Source organism: Salmo salar, chromosome ssa14 (genome assembly GCF_905237065.1).
Source record: "Salmo salar chromosome ssa14, Ssal_v3.1, whole genome shotgun sequence".
NCBI lineage: Eukaryota > Metazoa > Chordata > Actinopteri > Salmoniformes > Salmonidae > Salmo > Salmo salar.
This window is the reverse complement of record NC_059455.1, coordinates 12,988,342-13,006,308: the sequence shown is the minus strand read 5'-3', so window position 1 is coordinate 13,006,308 and position 17,967 is coordinate 12,988,342. Positions and strand designations below refer to the sequence as shown.

The following is a 17,967-nucleotide window of genomic DNA, read 5'->3' as shown; positions in this document are numbered from 1 at the left end:
GTGTGCAATTATGTTTTATGAATCATTGCTATCCAGGAATGCTTATTGAAGTGTGACAACCCAGAACACACTTGACAATAGTTTATTGTCCATAGCCTACACAATTAGATGTCATTTCCACCGGCAAATTATTTCTGCTAACTGATATTCTAGCTGTTACGCCTACTTCCATTTCATGTGACACATCTTCATTTCTCTTTTGTAAGGCTACCACATTTTAATAGATTCAAGAAATGTCTGGCAGGTTCTTCGAATGAACCTACGTACACTGAGTGTACAAATTAATAACAGCTGCTCTTTCCATGACATAGACTGACCAGGTGAAAGCTATGAGCCCTTATTGATGTCACATCATCTATCTACCTCAATCAGTGCAGATGAAGGGGAGGAGACAGGTTAAAGAATATATATATATATATATTAGGAAGGTGTTCTTAATATTTTGTACACTCAGTGTATAATGTGTATTGGTAGAGAGATTACTGTATATACAGTGGGTTTTGAAAAATGTTGTTTATCACAAACACAAAAACCTTATTTCTGAGGGAAGTGAAGTGAAATCTCCATTTTAGTATTTATATACATGCACATTAATTGCTGACATGGTCAAATGGTAATGCAAGGGAAGTATACACCACAAAGACTGTCACAGCAGTTTTCAGAAACACATTTCTGGTAAGGCTGTGTGAAATGCAAATACAGTATCTTAGCAGGTGTCTGTCATACACAAAACCGAAATGACAGAAATATCAATCTGGAAGACAAGATTTCTAACAATAGCGTCACACCCTGATCTGTTTCACCTGTCTTTGTGCTTGTCTCCACCCCCCTCCATCTTCCTCATTATCCCCAGTATTTATACCTGCGTTCTCTGTTTGTCTGTTGCCAGCTTGTCTCGTCAGGTCTTGCCAGTGTGTTTGTGTGGTGCCCTGCAGGCTTAAATTAGGTTTACATGGTTCTGACCATTCTGCATGCCCTGACCCAGAGTGCCTGCTGTTCTTTACCTTATTGACTCTGCCCTGGATTACAGACTTCTGCCTACCTTTGACCTGACTTTGGCCTGCCCCCTGTTTGGGTCAATAAACATCTGTTACTCTAGCTGTCTGCATCTGGGTCTTGTTCTGATAAAAAGAAACCTGCATATTTCTCTTGATAGTATCACTGCTCTTTAATAAGCTTTACATATCGATATGTTTTTGCTTCGTCATTATGGGGTATTGTGTGTAGATTGAGGATTCTTTATAAAAGACATTTAATACATTTTAGAGTAAGGCTGTAACGTAACAAAATGTGGAAAAAGTCAAGGGGTGTGAATACTTTCCGAAGGCACTGAATGTACAGGGAAGCATGCTGTCTCATGCTTTGGAAATGCTTGCCGTTTATGTAACCAGATGAAGTATCTGAGGAGCAGAATACAGGAATCTACTAAGACATGACATTTTCTCCATTTTAGCTAGCCTTTTCACAGAGGCTCAACTCCAAGGTTTTTTCCAGGGTTTAGTTTGCAATAACAGCATAATCCCACACACCCAGTGCCCTGGAATACAATTTCAATGGTTTCCTTGGTTACTTTACAGCCAATTTATTTCCACTACTCTCAATGGTGGGTGAAACAGCATATTGTTTCATTGTGCTTGGCCTGTCGCTCAAAACCTCATCTTTGGCCTTAGTGTCTGTCGAAAAAAAATACATTTTTGACAGTGTTGGTACTTTCAGCATATTAGTAGTGAATTGTGTGATTTACAGTGGTTTATGCATTTAATTCCCAGTGAGAATTATATTGCCAGTAAGCACTCTCCTTTGAGTGGGGACATCTGGTCTGGGGCTAGTTATTAAAGACACAAGGCCTACAAGAATTGGAAAGGAACAGACACACACAACCACATTTATCGGCTATAGCCTTCATCAGAGGAAAATAAGAGGCACAGGATAGAGTATTGTTATGTCGTGCAGGCTAAGTGGCTACAAAAGGCAGGCAAACAAGAAGAACCTGACAAACACGTTCTTTGGAGCATCATCTTAATTTTGTTATTATCCGCATACGTCTGACAAGTGGACCGTTGATAACATGTTCAGACAAGCAACAATGAGGCTAAAATGATTAACTTAATATAACTTTTTTTGTATTTTACCCATCCCTGGTGAAAAAGGTGGGGAATGCAGGCGTTCCAGATGTGCGCGTAACCTACGCCCACGCGCAAGGACGTGTGCATGCAACGTCATTGAGGGAAAGCGGAGCAGAAGAGCGAAACATGGCGACATCAAACAATCCGCGGAAATTCAGCGAGAAAATCGCTTTACACAATCAGAAGCAGGCAGAGGAGACCGCAGCATTCGAGGAAGTGATGAAAGATTTGAGTATTACCCGAGCAGCGAGGGTAAGCTTGTCTGTTTTTAACCCATTTGCTGTTATTACTGGTGAGCTGTCAAATTCAGTAATATTCGCGATGGTCACGTAGCTTAGCCAGGGAGGTAAACAATAACAAACAGCCCCTACGTGCCAGCTAATATTCTTGGCATGAATGGCAACCAGCAGTCTTATTATCGTCTTCGTGTAGTTATTCTCAAATGGAGAGGTATCCCGACTCAAGTCCCTCCGTCTTCAAAAGTTGCACAATAGAGCTCCAGTGCAAGGCAGTAGCCAAGTAATGTGGGGCGTGCATGCGTGTTTGAAAGCCACATCAAAATAAAACGTTCGTTGGTTTTTCTGATCGCACTCTAGGCGAGGAAGAAGCTTCAGATGAACAACGATTTCTATGTATTGAAGCATTTTGGGAAGCAGTGTTTTCAGGTTAAAGATCACCAAAGACACACGGGCTAATAATCAGGTGGGAAAAGCAGTCGTGCTGTGAAACTGGGCAGACAAGTACAGTAATATGATTGACAGTGGCATATTAAAGATGAGGACAAACCCGCACAGATTATGTTGACGACAAACCGCATGCCGCAGGCCTCTAATGCCAGCAACATATTGCGCTCTTAATCAATGTCATTTCAGTGCTTTTGGCAGTACATTTTTCTACAAAATGTATACGAAATAACATTGGTGCATTTGAGAAACGTTGCCAGCAGAACCAGCGCATTTGAAATAGTTTCAAATGGGCGGGTTCTGAGATACTGTAGCAACATTGGCATAGCTCACTGACTGGTTAAATTACTGCATCCTTATTTGGATGGTACTATCCATTGAATACATTGGACAATCATCAGTGTAGTTTTGTTTTTAATTCACAGAAAATAACACATTTTCTATTGATTTCAATTGATTCATTCAGTATTGAGGTGACTTCTATTATATTTCCTGAAGTGGGGGATTTGTTGTGTTAGGCTGGAACCTTTTGGAAATCATACCTGGGTGCAATTTCAACAAACACATTTGGGAAGAGTAGGTTTCACTATTTGAAGACATGCTCTGGAACTTTGGGGTGGATGTGTCAATGTGTAGTTCAGACATGCATCTATGAGCAGAATTAATGTTACCTCAGTCAGCCATGAAATCCCTAGTTTGAAAGCGATTGTTTTTCTGGGAAAGATGCACCTTTTTCCCTACATTTAACCTCACATGGGACAGCCCCCTAGCAAATCCAGTTCTAGCCAATGAGTTTTAGCCCCTCACCATTTGCGTGAGAGCTAGCAAGATGCACACAGAGCGAGCGAGAGAGAGCAATGACAAGGTGCACATATCTGCAATTTTCAGGGACCACTTTTGGCTCATGAGCACTACATTCAGATCTACTAGCTAAAAAGTATACAAAAGTACTGGAGAATCTCTTTAACATATTGCTTTTGGCCTTATAGTGATAGGGGACAAAGTCGATACAGCTACATATTGGGATATTATTTTGGACAATATATTGTATCGTATCATTTTGGCAATAACGCAATATTATTTTTGTGCTAGTTGCCTGTATACCTGCGCTTTTTTACAACACTTTTATTTCCATGATGGATAAAAACTGTCTCTCTTGACACTCTGCAGCAGACATATGGCGAGCGATATAGGTTTGGAACATCGAATCGCAATAAAATCACAGTATCGAATTGCAATACATATAGAATCGTGAGAATCGTAATACATATCGTATCGACACCTAAGTATCGTGATAATATTGTATCATGAGGTCTCAGGCAATTCCCAGCCCGAGTATAGTATGAGGCTAAAAACATAATACTTACTTTGTAACATACAGTATGCATACAATAATAGGAAGGGCAAGTCTAATACTCAGTATTTGATAATAATTTTGGACCGTGCAGTAGACAGCGAGCCTACAAGTTCACTCAAGTAGTCACATTTACCCTATTGACTAGATTCATATGTGGTTGGATTTGTGAAACACTGATCCCAAAATGCATGTAATCTTCGGTCAACAAAATAACAAGATGTATTCAAACTTGACTCACTATTGGGAGATTACTCTATTTTCAAAATACTCTGGAGAAATAGGCTTTAGAGATTGTTATTAAATGATTTCCCTGCTTTAATCAATAGTGCGTGTGCGTGACAGACATGAACAGTTTGGGTACTGTCTACGTATAGGATTAAACAACTTTGATTACCAGCTTTTCTAAACAACATAACAGAATGATTGTCTCGTGATATTACTCAGTATCTCTAGTACATAATAGAACGTTCTGAAACGTAAACTCAGCAAAAAAAGAAACATCTTATTTTCAGGACCCTGTCTTTCAAAGATAATTTGTAAAAATCCAAAATAACTTCACAGATCTTCATTGTAAAGGGTTTAAACACTGTTTCCCATGCTTGTTCAATGAACCATAAACAATTAATGAACATGCACCTGTGGAACGGTCGTTAAGACACTAACAGCTTAAAGACGCTAAGCAATTAAGGTCACACTTAAACTTAGGACACTAAAGAGGCCTTTCTACTGACAGGGTGCCTGCTCATCTGCGTGAACGTGCCTTAGGCATGCTGCAAGGAGGCATAAGGACTGCAGATGTGGCCAGGGCAATAAATTGCAATGTCTGTACTGTGAGATGCCGAAGACAGGGAGACAGGACAGACAGCTGATTGTCCTTGCAGTGGCAGACCACGTGTAAAAACACCTGCACAGGATCAGTACATCCGAACATCACACCTGCGGGACAGGTACAGGATGGCAACAACAACTGCCCGAGTTACACCAGGAACGCACAATCCCTCCATCAGTGCTCAGACTGTCTGCAATAGGGTGAGAGAGGCTGGACTGAGGGCCTGTAGGCCTGTTGTAAGGAAGGTCCTCACCAGACGTCACCGGCAACAACGTAGCCTATGGGCACAAACCCACCGTCGCTGGACCAGACAGGACTGGCTAAAAGTGCTCTTCACTGACGAGTCACGGTTTTGTCTCACCAGGGGTGATGGTCGGATTTGCGTTTATCGTCAAAGGAATGAGCGTTACACCGAGGCCTGTACTCTGGAGCGGGATCAATTTGGAGGTGGAGGGTCTGTCATGGTCTGGGGCGGTGTGTCATAGCATCACCGGGCTGAGTTTGTTGTCATTGCAGGCAATCTCAACGCTGTGCGTTACAGGGAAGACATCCTCCTCCCTCATATGGTACCCTTCCCGCAGGCTCATCCTGACATGACCCTCCAGCATGACAATGCCACCAGCCATACTGTTCCTTCTGTGCGTGACTTCCTGCAAGACAGGAATGTCAGTGTTCTGCCATGGACAGCGAAGAGCCCAGATCTCAATCCCATTGAGCATGTCTGGGACCTGTTGGATCAGAGGGTGAGGGCTAGGGCCATTTCCCCCCCCCCCACACCCTTTGTTCAGGGACACATTATTCCATTTCTGTTAGTCACATGTCTGTGGAACTTGTTCAGTTTATGTCTGTTGTTGAATCTTGTTATGTTCATACAAATATTTACACATGTTAAGTTTGCTGAAAATAAATGCAGTTGACAGTGAGAGGACGTTTCTTTATTTGCTGAGTTTATGTCGTTGGCTGCCACCACCTGAAATCACAGCCAATCATAGATAATTGTTAGATATTACTGCACGGTCGGAACTAGAAGCACAAGCATTTCGCTACACTCGCATTAACATCTGCTAACCATGTGTATGTGACCAATAAAATGTGATTGATTTGAGATAAACTATTTGCATACTATTGCAGGTGAACTGTTGAACCTATAAGGGTGTGACCTTGAGTTTTTGTAAGGATGGAAAGACATTCATATAGGTGATAGTTATCCCAGCTAGGCCTGTATGTGGTGCCATTCAATGTCAAGGTGAGGCGGTGTGGCAAGATTGTAAATAATGAAAACATAATTTAGTCATGGGTGATCTGTAATTGCTGAAAAAATTGATTTTTCTCTATGAAGTTTATTAGGTAAATTGAGGTTAAAGGTGAGTAAATGTCATTTTCACACAACAATAGGTGATCGCTTCGGCCAGACAAGTCTTATCCCCTTGGTTCTAACTGAGATGGATGGAGTGATTTGTAATCTATAAAATCAATGTGAAACAAGGAATGTGTTTGTTTTTTTCGTCGGTCAAAATTTGTGTGCTCTGTCACACTCATTTTGTTTTTTAATTATTGTTGCATATTTAATACTGAACATTATCTGATGCCATGTTTGCTTTTTGTTTTGTTTCGTCACTCCTTATACAGTTACAGTTACAGAAGACCCAGTATTTACAGCTGGGACAAAACCGTGGGCAGTACTATGGTGGATCATTGCCAAATGTCAATCAGATTGGAAATGGCACCATTGACATGCCTTTTCAGGTAATGTGTGTTTGTAGGACTATTCATACCTCTTGACGTATTCCACAATTTGTTGTTATAGCCTGAATTCAAAATGGATTACATTTTTCTTCTCTCACCTACACAATACCCCATATAAATGTTAGCAAATGTATTTAAAATTAATTAAAGAAATGTCATTTACATTAAGTATTCACACCCCTAAGTCAATACTTTGTAGAAGCAACTTTGACAGTGATTACAGCTGCGAGTATTTGTAACTCGGCCACTCAAGAACATTCACTGTCTTCTTGGTAAGCAACTCCAGTGTAGAGTTGGCCTTGTGTTGTAGGTTATTGTTCTGCTGAAAGGTGAATTAATCTCCCATTGTCTGGTGGAAAGCAGACTGAACCAGAATTTCCTGAAGGATTTAGCCTGTGCTTAGCTCCATTCGGTTTCTTTTTTTTATCCTGAAAAACTCCCCAGTCCTTAACGATTACAAGCATACCCATAACATGATGCAGCCACCACTATGCTTGAAAATATGGAGAGTGGTACTCGGTTATATTGGATTTATCCCAAAAATAGCACTTTGTATTCAGGACAAAAAGACAATTGCTTTGCAACACTTTTTTCTGGATTACTTTAGTGCCTTGTTGCAAACATATTCTGTACATGCTTCCTTTTCAATTTGTCAATTAGGTTACTATTGTGGAGTAACAACATAGTTGTCGATCCATCCTCAGTTTTCTCCTATCACAGCCATTAAACTCTGTAACTGTTTTAAAGTCACCATTTGCCTCATGGTGAAATCCCTCATGGTTTCCTTCCTCTCCGGAAACTGAGTAGGGAAGGACGCCTGTATCTTCGTAGTGACTGGGTGTGTTGATACACCGTCCAAATTGTAATTAATAACTTCACCATGCTCAAAGGGATATTCAATGTCTGTTTTTTTAATTTTTACTCATCTACCAATAGGTGCCCTTTGCGAGGCATTGGAAAACCTCCCTTGTCTTTGTGGTTGAATCTGTATTTGAAATTCACTGCTTGACTGACTGACCTTACAGATAATTGTATGTGTGGGTTACAGAGATGAGGTAGTCATTCAAAAATCATGTTAAACACTTATTGCATAAAGAGTCCATGCAACTTATTATGTGACTTATTAAGTACATTTTTACTCCTTAACTTATTTAGGCTTGAATACTGAAATGCATTTCAGCTTTTAATTTTTTATTAATTTGTAGAAACTTCGAAAAACATAATTCCACTTTGACATTGTGGTATTATGTGTAGGCCAGTGACAAAAAAATCACAAAAAAAAAAAAAAGACAATCAAGTCAAGGGGTGTGATTACTTTATGAAGGCGCTGTATGTGTGGTCTTACCCTGAATGGAAATTTGTTTACTCTTTTGACATTTTTCTGTCTTATCTATGGAGCTTGTAACTGGTTTTCTTTGGTGTCTGCAGACTCCCTTTCAAGGTTCAGGTGACACTAGCAGGACAACACGGCATCATGGATTGGTTGACAGAGTTTACCGGGACAGAAATCGCATCACATCCCCACACGGAAGGCCCCTCGACAAACATGGACGCCAAATATCTTTTACTTTCGGTTTATGCTACAGTTGATAACACTTTTTATTTTACGGTCCGCTATGCAACGGATATTTGATTATGAATGACATGGTAATTACATAGTAATTTTACAGTAACAATTTGCCTTTTCATTAAAGCAAGCACCACTATGTAACATCTTTAACCATTGTACTTCAAAAGCATATGCTGTACTTTATTGCATAATGGTGTTTTACATCCATTGACGTCAGTTGTGAAACGCTACAGATTTGTGTTGCCCTTAACCAGGGGTATCACATTGATAGCTGTCCATATGGCTCAGTGTATCTGTCACCCCCACCTGACACCAGTTGGAGGAGGTAAGATAACCCAACTATGTGATGTGAAACTGTTGGGATTTCGTTGTGAAACGCTCCCTTGACTTTCCACAGCAGATACAGTTGGTCACCCCCTAAGTGGTGTACGTCTCTTTCCCTGTGCTATAGGACTAACTCGGACTCTGCGTTGCATCAGAGCACTTTGAACCCACAGGACATTTACGCGGGAGGCTCACAGGACATGCAGCCTAAACGAGGTGTGTTGGATTTGAACGGTACAAGTTTTATAAACTTTACATTAGTTCATCATTAGACATTGAATTATTTTGGACAGAACCGGTTAACAAAATGTCTTGGCCCTATAATGACCCCATGAGAGGAATGAATAGCCGTTGTAGGGTACAATGCTCTGTTTCCAGTTGGTAGGCTTAATAATGATTTTTTTTTTATTCCAGCACTGAATTATTAGCCAAGTTGTTATGAGGGAGGTGGTATTCAATGTATTGACAATGAAATATATTGTAATGGCTTTGCTGGCTACTCTTTATTGTACTGTTGAATAGTGTCTAGTGTACCTGATAAAAGGTTTTAGACTATGTCTTCGAAGGCTATAGACATTACTCATGGGACGAATAGGAATCTCTGAGTGGTTTTCAATGTTACATGCTAATGGTGTCTTTAAAATTTTTTTTAAATTATATTTAACTAGGCAAGTCGGCTAAGAAGAAATTCTTATTTACAATGACGGCCTAGGAACAGTGGGTTAACTGCCTTGTTCGGGGGCAGAACGACAGATTTTTACCTTGTCAGCTCGGGGATTTGATCTAGCAACCTTTCGGTTACTGGCCCAACGCTCTAACCACAAGGCTACCTGCCGCCCCTGCCGTTTTCGGGAATCGCCAGCGCAGCCCCAAAATATTTTAGGTATCTCAGATTGTTCTTGCATTTCTCACAGAAACTTTGTTGGGAGGAAAGATGTTTGACATGCTTTTTTTCATTTGTATCAGAAACCATTTTTGAGAAAATAATGATTAAAGTGGCCATTGTTAGACCTATACATGCCTCCTGTAAGACCGTATGACATGTGAACCGTACACGATACAGACAACATATTGGTGTCATTGTACTCCTTGTAGTGTGCACTAAAATATGGAGTATGTCTTGACATTAATTGTTCACATTAATTTATTCAACATAAAAAAATATGAATATGTCAAAAGTAGCTTTTTTTGATTTTGTTCATTTTAAGATGTTGTTTGGAACAATATACTCTACAAGTACATCACATTTCCAGAGTGGGCTCTCTCCTAACAGTGAATGGGGAAATGGATTCAAAAGGAATTTGCTGGTGATTTGCTGAATGTGCAATCCTAATGGTCTGTGATTGGTTAAAGATGCTACACCAGGGGTCTCCAACAATGTGTTCCACCGCAAACTGTCATGAATAAATCTCAGAAGTGTCAGACACCGCAAGCTCCCCAGATACTATCTAACCAACGCAGCGCTGACATTATCCCATTGCTGGTTAGCCACTATCCAAACCTAATACAATATATCTGCCAATTGATTTCCAGCAATATTGCCCCTTTCTGTCTGTGGTGGTTGTTTGTCTATCAGTCCATGTGTATCCAGTTGATGTCATAACAGTCTTGTGGGTTGGAAGAAATACTTTCCCCAAAACATACTCAATTAAATGTTAACTGCAAAGTAGACTTACCTGGCAGAAGTATGTGATGAGTAAGTACAGTTGAAGTCAGAAGTTTACATACACTTAGGTTGGAGTCATTGAAACTTGTTTTTCAACCACTCCACAAATTTCTTGTTAACAAACTAGTTTTGGCAAGTCGGTTAGGACATCTTCTTTGTGCATGACACAAGTCATTCTTCCAACAATTGTTTACAGACAGTGAAATAACCTGTATCACAATTCCAGTGGGTCAGAAGTTTACATACATACACTAAGTTGACTGTGCCTTTGAACATTTTGGAAAATTCCAGAAAATGATGTCATGGCTTTAGAAGCTTCTGATAGGCTAATTGACATCATTTGAGTTAATTGGAGGTGTACCTGTGGATGTATTTCAAGGCCTACCTTCAAACTCAGTGCCTCTTTGCTTGACATCATGGGAAAATCAAACGAAATCAGCCAAGACCTCAGAACAACAATTGTTGACCTCCACAAGTCTGGTTCATCCTTGGGAGCAATTTCCAAACGCCTAAAGGTACCACGTTCATCTGTACAAACAATAGTACACAAGTATAAACACTATGGGACCACGCGGGCGTCATACCACTCAGGAAGGAGAAGCGTTCTGTCTCCTAGAGATGAACATACTTTGATGCGAAAAGTGCAAATCAATCCCAGAACAACAGCAAAGGCCCTTGTGAAGATGCTGGAGGAAACGGGTACAAAAGCATCTATATCCACAGTAAAACGAGTCCTATATATCGACATAACCTGAAAGGCCGCTCAGCAAGGAAGAAGCCATTGGTCCAAAACCACCATAAAAAAGCCAGACTACGGTTTGCAACTGCACATGGGGACAAAGATTGTACTTTTTGGAGAAATATCATCTGGTCTGATGAAACAAAAATAGAACTGTTTGGCCATAATGACCATCGTAATGTTTGGAGGAAAAAGGGGTAGGCTTGCAAGCCAAACAACACCATCCCAACCGTGAAGCACAGGGGTGGCAGCATCATGTTGTGGGGGTGCTTTGCTGCAAGAGGGACTGGTGCGCTTCACAAAATAGATTGCATCATGAGGTAGGAAAATTAGGTGGATATATTGAAGCAACATCTCAAGACATCAGTCAGGATGTTATAGCTTGGTCACAAATGGACACTGACCCCAACCATAGTTCCAAAGTTGTGGCAAAATGGCTTAACGACAACCAAAGTCAAGGTATTGGAGTGGCCATCACAAAGCCCTGACCTCAATCCTATAGAAAATGTATGGGCAGAACTGAAAAATTGTGTGCGAGCAAGGAGGCCTACAAACCTGACTCAGTTACACCAGCTCTGTCAGGAGGAATGGGCTAAAATTCACCCAACTTATTGTGAGAAGCTTGTGGAAGGCTACCCGAAACGTTTGACCGAAGTTAAACAATTTAAAGGCAATGCTACCAAATACTAATTGAGTGTATGTAAACTTCTGACCCACTGGGAATGTGATGAAAGAAAAAAAAAACATGAAATGATGTCTAATATTATTCTGACATTTCACATTCTTAAAATAAAGTGGGGATCCTAACTGACCTAAGACAGGGAAGTTTTACTGGGATTGAATGTCAGGAATTGTGAAACTGAGTTTAAATATATTTGGCAAAGGTGTATGTAAACTTCCGACTTCAACTGTGCAGTCGTGGCCAAAAGTTGATAATGACACACATTCATTTCCACAAAGTTTGCTGCTTCAGTGTCTTTAGATATTTTTGTCAGATGTTACTATGGAATACTGAAGTATAATTACAAGCATTTCATTACAAGCTTTTATTGACAATTACATGAAGTTGATGCAAAGAGTCAATATTTGCAGTGTTGACCCTTCTTTTTCAAGACCTCTGCAATCCGCCCTGGCATGCTGTCAATTAACTTCTGGGCCACATCCTGACTGATGGCAGCCCGTTCTTGCATAATCAATGCTTTGAGTTTGTCAAAATGTGTGGGTTTTTGTTTGTCCACCTGCCTCTTGAGGATTGGCCACAAGTTCTCAATGGGATTAAGGTCTGGGGAGTTTCCTGGCCATGGACCCAAAATATCGGTGTTTTGTTCCCCGAGCCACTTAGTTATCACTTTTGCCTTATGGCAAGGTGCTCCATCATGCTGGAAAAGGCATGGTTCGTCACCAAACTGTTTCAGGATGGTTGGGAGAAGTTGCTCTCGGAGGATGTGTTGGTACCATTCTTTATTCATGGCTGTGTTCTTAGGCAAAATTGTGAGTGAGCCCACTCCCTTGGCTGAGAAGCAACCCCACACATGAATGGTCTCAGGATGCTTTACTGTTGGCATGACACAGGACTGATGGTAGCGCTCACCTTGTCTTCTCCGGACATGCTTTTTTCCGGATGCCCCAAACAATCGGAAAGGTGACTCATCAGAGAAAATGACTTTACCCCAGTCCTCAGCAGTCCAATCCCTGTACCTTTTGCAGAATATCAGTCAGTCCCTGATGTTTTTCCTGGAGAGAAATGGCTTTTTTGCTGCCCTTATTGACACCATGCCATCCTGAAAAAGTCTTCGCCTCACTGTGTGTGCATATGCACTCACACCTGCTTGCTGCTATTCCTGAGCAAGCTCTGTACTGGTGGTGCCCGGATCCTGCAGCTCAATCAACTTTAGGAGAAGGCCCTAGCGCTTGCTGGACTTTCTTGGGCACCCTGAAGCCTTCTTCACAACAATTGAACCGCTCTCCTTGAAGTTCTTGATGATCCGATAAATGGTTGATTTAGGTGCAATCTTACTGGCAGCAATATCCTTGCCTGTGAAGCCCTTTTTGTGCAAAGCAATGATGACGGCATGTGTTTCCTTGCAGGTAACCATGGTTGACAGAGGAAGAACAATGATTCCAAGCACCACCCTCCTTTTGCCACTTCCAGTCTGTTATTCAAACTCAATCAGCATGACAGAGTGATCTCCAGCCTTGTCCTCGTCAACACTCACACCTGTGTTAACGAGAGAATCACTGACATGTCAGCTGGTCCTTTTGTGGCAGGGCTGAAATGCAGTGGAAATGTTTTTCTTGGGATTCAGTTCATTCGCATGGCAAAGAGGGAATTTGCAATTAATTGCAATTCATCTGATCACTCTTCATAACATTCTGGAGTATATGCAAATTGCCATCATACAAACTGAGGCAGCAGACTTGTAAAAATGAATATTTGTGTCATTCTCAACTTTTGGCCACGACTGTATATAATTTGTATCTATTACTTGTTATTTTCCAACTTTGCCATGAAATGAGCAGCAGCAATACAGAACCATCACTAGACCGGCACACTAGGTGCGCAATTAAAGGGCCAGATGCGCAATTAAAGAGGAAATACACTAAAATAGATTTTATTTTCTTCCCTTCCAGACTAAAGCATTGACATTGACTCAGAACATCTCATTTCGTTGTTTCTCGATGAACAATTGTAATTTTGAGAGTGAAAAACCCCCAAAAATGGGAAAATATAAACCAGATTTTTTTAGATAAAAAATCTCAGATTTTATAGGGCCCCCTTAGAGTTGTTTATTAATTATATTACCAGGTATATTGACAGAAAACAGTGCACTACTTTCTCTTGTAGACAAAGGCCCCGGGGAAGAGTTGCAGAGGAGAAGAGACGTGCCTATTTGATAGCAACAAAAAAAGCTTGCAACATGTTTCTTTTTGAAAAGTGGCTCTCATGCTAGAAAAGGTTGAAAATCCCTGTGCCAGACATAGGATATATATATATATATTTTTTTTAAAGTAATTTCAAAAAATGTCCATAATATATCTGCAGTAATAGTGGAATGACAGTGTTTCACAGTATTACTTACACGCCAGTGTTGTGATTGGCTGTGATATTCACCTATTGATTTCAGCTGTTGTAAAAATGTGAAAGCTGTTATGATTTTGTGGCTGTGTTATCTAGTGTAAATAGCTCTGTCATTTCCTGGTTGCTAAACATTTCAGTTTGTGAGAAAAGAAGCACTGAACAGTGTAGGGAATCATTGTACCATCTAAATCGCTGTGAAATATCTTTTCAATAAACCAAAATATAGTTTTTACAGCTTTTTAAAGCTGGTGGACCAAAATCACTATTTTAAGGAGTATATTGTTGCAAACAATGTCTTAGGCCAGGCACCACAGGCTGAAATTAAATTTTTGGAGACTTGTTGTAAACATAAAAATGTAAACTTTTCTTTATGCTACTGTTATCAAAATGTTCATGAATTTTAATTAACCACTTTTAAAATGAACATCATTAACTTGCAAAGCTCATTACATTAAATTACACATAATTTAAAAGCCCATTTCATAGAGGATTTTACAAATGGGACTATATTTTTAGTGACTTACTTTGAAGAGATGGTGATATGGTCTAAATAGGCGTTAGGTAGTCTAAATTCAGTGTACTTGACTTTAACTGCCATTTCTCGACAGTCAGACTCTTCCCACACGCCAGCAAATTTTTATCTGCTTCAGAATCATCTGCATTCACCAAATGTTGCTTGGTTATTCCACAGACTTGCCCAGAGGGAATTGTTGGTATGTTGTCCATTTTACTTTATTCTAGATAATATTTTCACTCACTGTTCCAGTTAACCCGAGCTGCCCTCAAACCAAGGCAATCTGCCTGCTAATTATCTATAGTATACATTTCAACTTGTCAATTTCAAATGATTTTCGAACAATTTGTAGTTTCTAACAATAGTTTTAATTGAGGTGTGTTCCATCTCCTCATTAATTCACATAAGATGTAGCCCATTTCACTGTTGCGGATAATTTATCTTTGAGGCTTTACTGAGCCAGACAAACTTCTCTCTTCAATGAGAGCCCAAGCACTTCCCCAGTGTTACACCAGATTAAGTATGAAGACATTGCACATCTCTAGTCAGAACAGTCCTTGCACTAACTTTTTCCCCTGGCACATTTTCTGACTGGCGCCCACATTGCCTGTATTGTTGTTTTCCTTACAAATTGGACTTTCGACGTGTGCATTCTTATCAAAGTAAGTGCCTTATTTTCTGTATATGGTGTTGTCGTTTCTACAGTAGCATTTATTTTTTATTATTATTGAAGTTTTAAATGTTTTATTTCACCTTTTATTTAACTAGGCAATTTAGTGAAGAACAAATTCTTATTTACATTGACCGGCTACCCCCGCCTAACCCGGACAACGCTGGGCCAATTGTGCGCCGCCCTATGAGACTCCCAATCACGGACGGTTGTAATACAGCCTGGAATCGAACCAGGGTCTGTTGTGACGCCTCTAGCACTGAGATGCAGTGCATTTGACCGCTGCGCCATTCGGGAGCCCCCCGGGAGCATACAGTATATATGGATCATAATGTATTTACTGTTTTATTCACATGTTTTCAAGTACTGGTTACAAATCATGCATTCTGATTCTTGCATAGATTATAATGGACACACATGATGTGTGTAACATACTTTTTTGAGGGTTTTACTGATTATGATGAGCTAATGCTAAGCTATTTGCCAGCTGTGGGTGTCTCCATGTTTGTTGACGTCATACAATGCATTCTGGTTGTAATGTAAGTGTCTGTCAGACCGAAGATGTTATAACAAGGGATAGTTCACTCGACTGACTTATGGTGCTTTCAAGACAACTGGGAGCTCTGAAAAATACAAGGTAAAATCAAGACATCAGTGATCTTCAGGTTGGGAGGCCCGAGTTCCCGAGTTGGATCACCGTTCAAAATGACTTTTCCCAGTTGGAGCTCCTCTTTTTTTGGAGTTCCCAGTTGTCTTTAACGCGGCATCAGATTGGTACTATGGTACTTCAGGGTTGCCAGCTCAGACCTGTTTTCAAGGGGTTTTATTTTTACTAGTTAGCTAAATTGCCATACATTTTTAATGCTTTTCGACCTGTCCCCAAATTAATGTAATTGGTTCAGATTTTGTTTTGATATTTTAACCTGCGTATCGTGATTGCATTTGGTGTGGGGAGACAAAATACATTTATGCACGATGGCGCACGCGCACAGCGAGTTTGGGTTCCGTGTTACAAGTCATATGCTCCGGTTCTTGTATACACTGTAACACGTACATCGAAGATTTGTAATATGCTGAAAAGTGGCCAAAGTAAGTAAATGTTTATATATTTTTTTACTTAGTTTATTTGCATCTTATAGTGATTGGCATTCAGGAATTAGGAGTTTTTGCTTTTCAAACAAAAACAAACATGGTTGCCATCATAAAGAATTTAGCTGCTGTTAGCTTAACTGACACGCATCTCTTTTCTAAACAATATTACATCTCTCCTTGTGGCCACCAGAGATGTGGTACATTGTAAACAAATCTAGCTGTTAGGTCGCTAACTTATGTTTTTTGGGGCAGGTCAGCGCAACCTGTTTTTTAGACTAGTTTATGGAATGAGTTTGGCTGTGGATGTGTTCCGTGTGATGTTTGGATGATGACGTTCACATTTTATATTTTACAATAAAAGGTGAAATTGAGGAATAAATTCGTGAAGACCTTTATTTCCCATCAGAACAAAACATTGTTTAGATGCTTTTCAGACACGTTTGTTGCATCATACGTTCTGTTGCTACTGTTCCATTCACATATTTGCGACGGTACGCTGCAGGGACCACTCAACAATGATCAGAAATATGTGATTGTATGTGTCAAAGGGTTAAAATAAAGCAAAAAGGGTACTTTTGAGAGAGCAATATTAATATTTTTTATGTTGAATAAATGAATGTGAAAAGTTGTATTTCAGAATCTGGACATAATAATCCATATTTTAAAGAACACTGAGGAGTATGACACCAAGATGTTGTCTGTATCATACGGTTCACAGTTCATAGAGTCTTACAGAAGACATTTATAGGTCTAACAAGGGCCTAAAATGGCCACTTTCATCATGATTTTCTCAAAAATGGTTTGTGATACAAATGTTAAACGCATGTCAAACATCCTTTCTCCCAATGAAGTTACTATGTGAGAATTGCCAGAACAATCTGAGATAACACAAATATTTTCGGGTTATGCTGGAGTTGGTATTTCAATATATACAGTACCAGTCAAAAGTTTGGACACCTACTCATTCAAGGGTTTTACTTTATTTTTACTATTTTCTACAATGTAGAATAATAGTGAAGACCTCAAAACTATGAAATAACACGTATGGAATCATGTAATAAACAAATCAAAATATATTTTATATTCTTCAAAGTTGGCACCCTTTGCCTTGATGACAGGTTTGCACACTCTTGGCATTCTCTCAAACAGCTTCATTAGGTAGTCACCTGTAATGCATTTCAATTAACAGGTGTGACTTGTTAAGTTAGTTTGTGGAATTTCTTTCCTTCTTAATGCATTTGAGCCAATCAGTTGTGTTGACAGCTTTGCACCCTCTTGGCATTCTCTCAACCAGCTTCACCTGGAATGCTTTTCCAACAGTCTTGAAGGCGTTCCCACATATGCTGAGCACTTGTTGGCTGCTTTTCCAACACTCTGCGGTCCAACTCATCCCAACCCATCTCAAATGGGTGGAGGCCAGATCATCTGATGCAGCACTACATCACTCTTCTTCTTGGTCAAATAGCCCTTACACAGCCTGGAGGTGTGCTGGGTCATTGTCCTGTTGAAAAACAAATCCTAGTCACACTAAGCGCAAACCAGATGGGATTGCATATCGCTGCTGTGGTAGCG

General features: G+C 40.1%; 1 protein-coding gene across 1 annotated transcript in view; it reads left to right on the top strand.

Moving 5' to 3' along the window:
• The first annotated feature begins 2,136 nt into the window (after positions 1-2,136).
• LOC106568953 (CREB-regulated transcription coactivator 1-like) overlaps positions 2,137-17,967 on the top strand; it is a 48,093-nt gene continuing 32,262 nt past the window's right edge. The window contains 5 exon segments of the mRNA XM_045693921.1: positions 2,137-2,378; positions 6,625-6,741; positions 8,170-8,298; positions 8,575-8,636; positions 8,763-8,851. Coding sequence (XP_045549877.1) covers positions 2,253-2,378; positions 6,625-6,741; positions 8,170-8,298; positions 8,575-8,636; positions 8,763-8,851 — 523 coding nt within the window. The 5' untranslated portion in view covers positions 2,137-2,252.